General features: G+C 48.8%; 1 protein-coding gene across 1 annotated transcript; it reads left to right on the forward strand.

Annotated features, from left to right (window-relative positions):
- Positions 1 to 4,365: 4,365 nt before the first annotated feature.
- Positions 4,366 to 6,022, forward strand: ZCCHC12 (zinc finger CCHC-type containing 12). The gene has a single exon (XM_012809659.2). It carries the CDS (start codon positions 4,366 to 4,368, stop codon positions 5,572 to 5,574), a length of 1,209 nt encoding a protein of 402 aa, XP_012665113.1. The 3' UTR covers positions 5,575 to 6,022.
- The last annotated feature ends 4,473 nt before the right edge of the window (positions 6,023 to 10,495 follow it).

Consider the following 10,495-nt stretch of genomic DNA (forward strand, 5'->3'; position numbering starts at 1 on the left):
CCAGTACCTCCAGATGTATTTGGAGATAGGATCTTTAAAGAGGTGATTAAATTAAAAATGAGGCCTATGGGTGGGGCGTGGCTCATACCTGTAATTCTAGCACTCTGGGAGGCCATGGCAGGTGCATTGCTTGAGCTTAGGAGTTCAAGACCAGCCTGAGGAAAAGCCAAACCCTGACTCTACTAAAAATAATAAAAACTAGCCAGACGTTGTGGTGGGTACCTGTAGTCCCAGCTACTTGGGAGGCTGAGACAAAAGGATGGCTTGAGCCCAAAAATTTGAGGTTGCTGTGAGCTATGACACCACAGCACTCAACCCCAGGCTATGAGTGAGACTATGTCTCAAAAAAAAAAAAAAAAACCGAAAGAAAGAAAAGAGAGAGAGAGAAAGAAAACAAATTCTGTTGTTTAAACCACCCAGCCTATGTTATTTTCTTTTTTTTTTTTTTTTGAGACAGAGCCTCAAGCTGTCCCCCTGGACAGAGTGCCGTGGCATTACAGCTCACAGCAACCTCCAACTCCTGGGCTCAAGCGAGTCTTCTGCCTCCGCCTCCCAAGTAGCTGGGACCACAGGCGCCCACCACAATGCCCGGCCATTTTTTGGTTGCAGCCGTCATTGTTGTTTGGCGGGTCCGGGCTGGGGATTCGAACCCGCCACCTTAGGTGTACGTGGCTGGCGCCTTAGCCGGTTGAGCTATAGGCGCCGAGCCGCCTATGTTATTTTCTTATGGCAGTCCCAGTAAACTAATACATTGAGCCACTGTCCGCATGGCCCATACACTCTAGAAAGCCCTACATGTTCCTTCTATGAAGTTGCTCCTTGTCTGGAGCCAATTAAGCCAAATCTAGCAAAGAAATACCTTCAAGAGCTCACAAAAGAACAACCTAGCAACCTATCCTTGAGCCAAGAAACAAACACTGTAGCAGTGGCAGAGAGCTATCATTTTGGGGTTTAGTTCAAACTGTGTTTGATTTCACACACTTCTCCATCAAGTATAAAGTGAAGGAAGATATTGATAAAGAAAGACTGCATGGGAGTAGGTTTAACCATTATTGGCTCACAGACACATTTAAAAATCTACAAAGCTATGGTTTGTAAGAATACACAGTCTATATTAGTTTCCTATGGCTGCTGACAATGGTCTGAATGTTTGTGTTCCCCAGAAATTCACATGTTGAAATCCTACCCACCAAGGTGATAATATTAGGAGGTAGGGCCTTTGGGAGGTGATTAGCGTCCTATGAAAAAGATCCCAGAGAGGCAGCGCCCGTGGCTCAGTGGGTAGAGCGCCAGCCACATGCACCAGGGCTGGTGGGTTCAAGCCAGGGCTGGGCCAGCTAAACAAAAAACTGCAACAACAACAACAAAAATAGCCAAGCATTGTGGTGGGCACCTGTAGTCCCAGCTACTAGGGAGACTGAGGCAGGAGAATCACTTGAGCCCAGGAATTTGATGTTGCTGTGAGCTGTGACTGCACAGCACCCTACAGAGGGCAATGACGACAACAACAACAACAAAAAGACCCTAGAGAGCTAGCTGTCACTGCTTTCACCATATAATGACAGAGCAAGAAGGCACCATCTACAAAGCAGGAAATAGGCTCCCATCAGACACAAATATGCAGGTGCCTTGAGCTTGGACTTTTCACCCTCCAGAATTTTGAGAAATAAATTTCAGTTGTTTATAAACTGTCCAGTCGAAGGTATTTTGTAATAGTAGTCCAAATGGACTAAGACACTACCATAACAAATTACCACAAAGTTGCTGGCTTAAAACAAGAGAAGTTTAGTTTCTCACAATTCTGGAAGCCAGAAGTTTAATATCAGTTTCTCTGACCTGAATTCAAGATGTCATCAGGTCTATAGGTTATTCTTGCCTCTTCCAATTTCTGGTGGCTGCTGGCATTATTTTGCTTATGGTCACATCATTCCAATCTTTGTCTTCACATTGCTTTCTGTTACGACTCTCCTTCTGGACACCTGTGATTGGATTTGGGATCTGCCTGGATAATCAAGATAATCAAGTCAAGATCCTTAACTTAATCACATCTGCAAAGACCCTTTTACTTTGTAGGGTAACATTTACAGGTTTCAGGGATTAGGACTCGATATATTTTGGTGGCCATTATTTGGCTTCACACAGAGTCCAAAATCTTTGCAATTTCAGGAAGATCATGGATTCTAGGTAGGAACATCTGTTTTTGAGTTGCATTTCACCACAGATAAGCTGTAGACAGACACATTGGAGACAGGCTCATTTACATATTCACAAACCTCTGTACATCTAAGCATCAACTACGTCACTCATTAAAATTATACTAAACAGAAAACCACACCCCAACTCCCTTGGCCTAGTAAATCAGAATCCCCAGGAGATGGGCCCCGGAATCTGCATTTCAACAAGCTCCCCTAAATGATTATGATGCAACCAGTCTTGAACCTGTACTTGAGAGTGAATGTTTATTTAAGAGCCTTGGTGGTCCAAGCACCATCTCTTTTAAAAGGACGTAATGCCTCCTCCTTCGCGGAGCTGGCTGTGGAAGCTTATTAAAAAGCTCTAACGCTCTTTCTCCCCCATTTTCCCCTATACAAAGATGGGGAACTTTTATTGCGTACTTGATTTTCGTCGCACCATATTTTTTTTTACCTGGTCTCAAGATGCGGAGCTGAGTCAAGGGAGAAACGGGGGAAGGGTAGGGTGGGCGCTGGAGGAAGGGGAGGAAAGAGTCGCAAACTCCCTGGTAACAGGCAAATTGGCTCAGCAGGCCAACCCAAGATGCACTTGACGCTGCGCGGGCCAGCAGCGCCCCCGCCCCCTCGGACGAATCTCGCCTCTGGCCGCTGCTGCGCGGGGAGCCCGCCCCCGCACTCCGCTGATTGGCTGCAACGGCCCGCTCCTCACGCTCTTTTGTCTCAGCGGGCGGAGGATAAAAGCCTCCGTAGCTGCCTTGGGAACTGCGCTGCCTCGACTCGGCTACCCCTCGCTGGGCCGCCGTGCGAAGCAGCTCCCTCGAGCAGCCCCGGGTCGCTTAGCGGCTGAGGCTGCGCGGGTCCTTTCTCCTTCAGGGCCGCGGAGACTGGAAGGTGGACTCCACAGCTGTGGTGCCGGAGCTTTAGCTGCCCGCCAGCGCGGCGCAGGTAAAAAAAAAAAAGGGGTGCAGTTGCCCAGCGTGGACGGGGGAGGAGGAAGCCCCGCCGGTGCTGGGCGGCTCCGGGTTTGGAGAATCCGTTACTGCGAGGCAGGGGAAGGAGCGCTCCCGCGGCCCAGATGCGCAGAGGGAGGAGGTGGGGTTCACCTGGATGCTGCCGACTGGGTAGGATTTGCCTGGATTGGAGCCGGGGTGGGGGGGGGTGAAGGACGGGGGAAGGGAATCGCAAGCTATTTGCCTTGAACCTCCTTGGCTTCTCAATCCTTCCTGGGGAGGAATGTATATAGGGGTGGGTGTGTCCAACTCCTATTCCTTCTCTTCGTAGTAGGTCGTCAGAGCCACGTTCGAACTTAAATTCTGTGCGGCTGCTTGCAGAACTGGTAGGCCGGTGGTTTCCCGGGGTGGGGGATGTAACTTGGGAGGGGGCTTTGGCTCGCATTCAGAAGGGGGGAATTTTCTGCCTGGTGACAGTGGAGGCGGTGGAGGGAGGGGGCAGTAGAATGGGTGGTGACGCTGCTTGTGACCCTTCCCTTCCCTGGCCGCCTCTGCTGTGGCGCAGTCTTGACGCCAGCCTAGAGGACCCGGATCTGTGACCCCCTGTGGACAGAGATCGACTGTACCCCCGAGGCGAGCTTTCTAACCGAGTGCGTCAGTTGCAGAGGCTGGAAAGAAAATAAAGGCGCGCTCTTGCTTCTGAGCTCGTGTAAGAATTGGAGAAACAACGTGGGGGAGGGAGGAAAGGCTGCGAGGGGGTGTGGTTGAGACCTGAGACTACGAGGTTAATGAAATATTATTTTATCCCCACAAGTCTGTGACCATTGTGCTCTCTTTTGAGAGCCCAATATAGGTTCCACGCAGTCATACCTAGAATTTGAAGCAACAGTTGTCCCTCTTGAAGGACTGGCAGGAGGGGGATGGAGGTGGCTGCAAAAGGCACTTTGCTGGCACGCACTCACTAGCTTCAGGAGATTGTAACTACGTATCTTTTGCAGGGTAGTTTTAGTAGTGGGCAAAAACAAACTACTGCAGGATATTAGGTAGGGAGAGAATGCGGCTGCAGCCTGCTCCCTTTTTGACCCCCCCCCCTTTTCTTTTTTACAGCCTCTACGGAAATAGGAGGAAGGAAGAGCCACCCTTCTCCCTGAACACCTGCAGATTAGGCTTTTCTAAAAAGCCTGAGCATCTTGTTATATTCAGACAGCTTGTCATCCTTAGTCATGGCTAGCCTCATTGCACGTGTGGGTAACAGCCGTGGGCAGAACGCGCCCTTGCCGCCTTGGGCGCATTCTATGCTGAGGTCCCTGGGGAGGAGTCTTGGTCCTTTAATGGCCAACATGGCAGAAAGAAACATGAAGTTGTTCTCAGGGAATGTAGTGCCAGCCCAGGGGGAGGAAACCTTTGAAAACTGGCTGACCCAAGTCAATGGGGTCCTGCCAGATTGGAATATGTCTGAGGAGGAGAAGCTCAAGCGCTTGATGAAAACCCTTAGGGGCCCTGCCCGGGAGGTCATGCGTTTGCTTCAGGCAGCCAACCCCAACTTAAGTGTGGCAGATTTCTTGAGGGCCATGAAATTGGTGTTTGGGGAATCTGAAAGCAGTGTTACTGCCCATGGTAAATTTTTTAACACCCTGCAGGCGCAAGGGGAGAAAGCCTCCCTTTATGTGATCCGTTTAGAGGTGCAGCTCCAGAATGCTATTCAGGCAGGCATCCTAGCTGAAAAAGATGCCAACCAGACCCGCCTGCAGCAGCTCCTTTTAGGGGCTGAGCTGAATAGGGACCTGCGCTTCAGGATTAAGGAACTTCTCAGGGTGTATGCAAATGAACAGGAGCGCCTTCCTGACTTCCTGGATTTAATCAAAATGATAAGGCAGGAAGAGGATTGGGATGACACCTTTATTAAACGGAAGAGGCCCAAAAGGTCTGAGTCACTGGTGGATAGGGCATCTAGCCCTGTGTTGTTTCAGGGCCCCCCATTGATGGCCAATGGCAGTGCTGACTGCAACGTGATAGAGATAGATGATAGCCTGGATGACTCAGATGAGGATGTGATCTTGGTGGAGGCTCAGGATCCTCCACTTGGTGCCCCTTCCTTCAGAGATGAGGCCAGATCTCAGGATCAAGTGCTGTTTGTTGATTCCACCAACAATTATGTGCCTCAGGTTGCTTCCTCCAGTGATGGTTCTGGGCATAAGAATGATGGTCCTGGGGATGTGCGTAGAGGCAGGAAGCGAAAATACACAATCCGCTGCTCATATTGTGGGGAGGAGGGACACTCAAAGGAAACATGTGGCAATGGGAGCAACAAGGGCCAGGTTTTTGAGAACCTGATCATCACCCTGCAGGAGCTGACCAATCCTGAGGAGGAGGGGTCAGGTGCACACCATGACCTCTTTGAGGCAGAGGAAGGTGATAGTCGCCAGTTTTAAATGAGCCCTTATCTATATTCAGAGTCCAATGATGGGAAAACTGGGGGGGGGGCTTCTAATTGCATGAGTCATTCCACAAAGCGGCTATCTTTTGGGGTGGAGAAGAGGGTCTTGGATACCAGCATAGTTGAGGGAGATGGCCTGACCTCTGCCCTTGCTTTGTCACCCCGCTGCCTATGGCTCTATCTTCTGTGTATGCCCATTTTCCTGATGGCTTTATTCTCTTTGTGAAAGTGGTACCATTCATTGTTAAATCTTCAAAGTACAAAAAGTAAAAATTACCCCAAACTCTCCACCCTTACATAACTATTGTCAACCCTTTGATGAGCATCCTTCTAGATATTTCCCTATACCAGTGTATCCAGATAGATAGATATATGTATAGATGAAAGTAAATATAAGTGCTGTTCTATACTCTGTATTTTTTCACCAAACAATATATGTTGTGAGCTGCTTTCTATGTCAATAAATATATCAGCATTGATTTTAATGTCTCTGTGGTATTATTTTAGGAAGAAATAAAAAATATAGTGAAAAGCTATAAAGGGTGGGTGACACTCTGAGGTGGGGTTTTTGTTAAGCTCATTTTGCAGGTGAAGAAAAGGGAAGAAGAATTGGGCTGAAATATTTCCAAAGGCAAAAGGACAGAGCCCCTTTACCACGACTGACCTCATACAGCCAAATTAGGGTACTTACTAGTTGACAACCCCCCAATACTTCTCTAATGTATCCAGAGGAGTCTGGTGGTGGGGTGCGGGGAGTCTGGTGAGGATTCCAGGGGCTCTGTTCACTTTGGGGAGGTGCAGTTCTTCCTCTGGGTGAATTTTTCAGATTGCTGCTGCTGCGTCTGGACAACATGGTGGTCACAACATGGAATTTCTCCTGTGGGCTGACACTGTCCTCACCCCAGTTAAGCTTAGCATCAGCAGGCTCAGCTCCTGACAGCACCCAAGCCTCACCCTGGACACTGAAGTTACATCCTAGACCTGCAGTCCCCAACTGCTCCCTCCCCCACCCCAGGGCTGCAGACAGGTACCTATCAGTCACCTGTTGGGAACTGGGCTGCACAGCTGGTGATCAAGCAAAGCTTTATCTATATAGCCACTCCCCATGGCTGGCATCACCGCCTGAGCTCCCCCTCCTGTCAGACCAGGGGGCATTAGATTCTCATAGGAGTGCAAACCCTGCTCTAAACAGCCTGCCAGGGACCTAGGTTGCACCCTTCTCAGGAGAATCTAATGCCTGATGATATGAGGTAGTGCTGAGGACATAAACAACACCCTGCAGCTATCTCTGTCTCCCAGCACCTCCAGATGTCCAGTTGCAGGAAAATAAGCTCAGGCCTTCCACTGATTTTGCATTATGGTGAGTTGTATAATTATTTCATTATATATCACAATATTATAATAATAAAGTGCACGATAAATGTAACATGCTTGAATTATCCCGAAACTGCCCCCATGGTCTGTGGAAAAATTGTCTTCCATGAAACGGGTCTCTGGTGCCAAAAAGATTGGGGATTGTTGTGATAGTGGACACAGTAGACTGAGGACTCTAATCCCTTCCTGGGGAGGGATGGAAAGAAGGAGTCTAGATGCCAGGGCATGTGAAAGAACATGGGAATCAATAAGCCAGGAAGCCCCTATCCTATACACTATTGTAGCAGAGCAGAGGGCATTCATGGGAGGGAGAGTAGAGAGGGAAGTTCCCTGCTCCTAAGGAAACTGCCCTGTCCCATCTCCTGGTCTCATATTAGAGGGTGATAAAAGAGGACATGTGGGACCCCAGGTCCCAAAGTTCCCTCTGTTTCTTGTAGGTGTGCCTAAGTCCCTATTTTTATGAGCATGAGGAGGCTAAGAAGGGGATGGGAATGAGCGCATTTAAGGCAGGAGCAGAGAGTGAAATGAATGTACAGATCTGGGGGCCCAAGGAAACCTGCCGTGATGGGTATGTGGGCTTCATAGAGCAAACAGGACAGAATGTGTAGCAGTGGGAGCTGGTGTGTCAGGGAGCACAGAGTTGGACAGGTAAGGGGAGAGGGGAAAGGCACTGTGACCAGGGAACTCACACCTAGATTGGGACAGGGAACTTGGGGCAAATCATAGACCCTAGGGTTTCATGCAGAACTCTGGGCTGTGTTGTACTAAAAATATCAGGTTGAAGGTCTTGGGGCGGGGTGCTAGGGTTCTAATTGTGCTAGCAGTTGATGGCCTGCTCAGTAGAGACAAAGGGGGTTCTGGCTGAGGCCCTGAGGGAGAGGTAGTAACCAGGTGCTATAAGAACCCCTAGGCTAGCGGTTCTGAACCTGTGGGTTGAGACCCACAGGAACTGTATTAAAGGGTCAAGGCGTTAGGAAGGTTGAGAACCACTGCCCTAGGCTGTCATGCCCAGCACCTTGCTTGAAGTGCTCTTGTTCTAGAAACAGCCCCTCAGCTCCTCCTTGGCTTTTTGTTTTGCTTGAAGTGCTCTTGTTCTAGAAACAGCCCCTCAGCTCCTCTTTGGCTTTTTGTTCCTGCTCCATTCATGACCCCACAATCTGACCTGTACAGTCACCACCGGTTAGTCCTGTGGAGCCACACTGAGCTCTTGGTGGAGGCTGTGAAGGCTGTGAAGGCTCACCATACTCCATGCTCTGCCCACCATCCCTCCCATCCTCTCCTAGCATTCAGTGTTTGCCTTAAGCCTCAGCCTCACTAACACTCAAGGCCAGAAGGAGACTGACTGGGAGGATCCTTCTGCCCCAGTCATTTAGCCAAGAATTGGGTCAGGAGAAGACTCAAGAGGGTCACTCCTTGCATCCCTCCTGGGCATCTCTGGGCCCCTGACAGCAACCTCAATGTCTCCAGAGGCAAAGGGGATACCTCCCATGCCCACAGGCAGGAGGCAGCTTCACTGAGGCCCCCAAAGCCACAGAAGCCCCCAACATTCCCAGCTTACATAGATTTTAACCCTTCATTTGTCCCTACTCTCCCTAAATCTACCCTTTGGGGGTATCTACCCTTCACATCTAGTTCATATTAGAATATTTTTCCATTTCCTGCTCACCTTTTCTCAGTGTTACCCTACAAACACTTGTTGAATGATTTGCCCAAAGACACAGATCATGCTGTAATAATTTCTTTCTATTACCAGGTAGAGTAGAACAATAAAAAGAAAAATAAATTCTATTCGTACCAGCAACCTCCTTTTCACTGGAGTGAGCTTGAGTGTTTGGTATAGACCGCTGCTTTGAAACCTGTTTTGTGATTCATCCCCTTTTCCTTCCCTCCCCCATCCTCTTCTCTGCTGTGTACATTTGAAATTGTCCAGATTTTTATTTCACCAACTGATATAACCCGACATTTCTTTCTAATTTCACTTTGTGTGACATTGGTTTTTCCTTTATTCAAGAAATATGTATTCTCCCTAATTGAATACCTGGGTATTCAGATTAGATCAGATGATGGAGTCAGCCAGAAGGCTTTTAGAGAACTGCGTGTTGGATATCCTTCATTGAAAGCTTCGGGCTTATTTTTTTCCTTTCTGCCTTCATTCTCATTGGTCGCCAAGAGATGAAAATCTCTCTTTTGTCTCGTCAGAAAATACCGGCCTCTGAGTGCCCTTTTTACATCATCTCCCTCCTTCCTGGCATCTTTTCCTTCGGTTTCCATGACTTCCCCTCTCTCACGGGTCCCCCCTCCCTGGCCTTGTTGGTGCTCAATTCTCTGTCTGCTTTGCTGAATCTTCTTTCTGTTCCTGATCCTTCCATAATAGTGATGAGAATAAAAATCATTACAATCATTTTTTTTAAAGAGCTTATTACGTGCCAAACAACCCATACCAAGCCCTTGAAATGCACTGGATCCTTTAATCCTCATCTCAAGCCCCTAAAATGGGAATTACCATTATCACACATTCCAGACGAGGAAGCAAGCTGGAAAGTTTAGTGCTTGCCTGGGGTCCTGCGGTTGGTGAGTGGTGGAGCCAGAGGTCAGACTCCAGGTGACTGACTTCCAAACCTCTATTTCCTATATGTCTCTTCTGGTTTGCAGCACCCTGTCATGTAGATGGTATTGTCTGCCGGAGGTACACAAGGAAACTGAGGTTTGTAAATTCAGGATAATAAGCCCTGCCTTTCCCAGCTGTGCCCTGTGTGAGTGATTATCACAGAGCTGGTCTGCTGCAGGCTCTCAGGAATTGCAGCCACTACGCCTCTGCTAGAATACATTACTCTGCTTCTGAAGGAAGTGTAGGAAAAATGAAATGCTGCCCATGCTGTGCAGACAGTGCTTATTTAGTATTAAAATGAGGATGTGACAGTCTGGCTCCAGGAGCTACACTGAGCCTGGTCCCTGACGAGCACAAGAGTGGATTCGGCAATGCCGGAGAGTGTAACGATGATGATGGTGGGATGTTACCGGGACGCTTAATGAATGCTGAAGTGGATTCCTTGGACAGCAACAGCACTAGCCTATCCCCAACCCCCAGTTTGCGTGGTTTGTGTGTCTCCACGGAATTTCTCTTTTGTCCACAAAAGTCAGAGGCACCGTTATCCTTTCAGATAGCTCAAGACCAGCCAAGTCTTCCTCCGCCCAAACCATTCCCCTTAGCAACAGATGGGAGAGAGGGATGAGGCAGGCTGATCTCAGTCAGAGTGACACGCAGGCTCCCCCAGGCCTAGTGCGAAGGAGGAGTGATTGAGATCTGAAGAATCCTTTATGATCCAGGTAATCGTGAAATCCTGCCATTGCCAGGGTCTCAGGGGAGGCTAAAAGGGGGCAGAGAGACTAGGGCTGGGTCTCAAAGCCTCATTGAGACTGGATGTATGGGTCTCTAACTGCAGCAGCTCTTCACAGACCAGAGCTGACAATTTAGAATGGACTCACAACTGCTCCCTCAGATATGTACCACGTGTACCACCCTCAGTTTACTGACAAGGACA

Source organism: Otolemur garnettii, unplaced genomic scaffold (assembly GCF_000181295.1).
Source record: "Otolemur garnettii isolate 467f Iridium unplaced genomic scaffold, OtoGar3 scaffold00110, whole genome shotgun sequence".
NCBI lineage: Eukaryota > Metazoa > Chordata > Mammalia > Primates > Galagidae > Otolemur > Otolemur garnettii.

Bases quoted from the DNA above. Each gene is read 5' to 3' on its own strand.
- ZCCHC12 (XM_012809659.2), top strand. From the start codon at position 4,366: ATGGCTAGCCTCATTGCACGTGTGGGTAACAGCCGTGGGCAGAACGCG.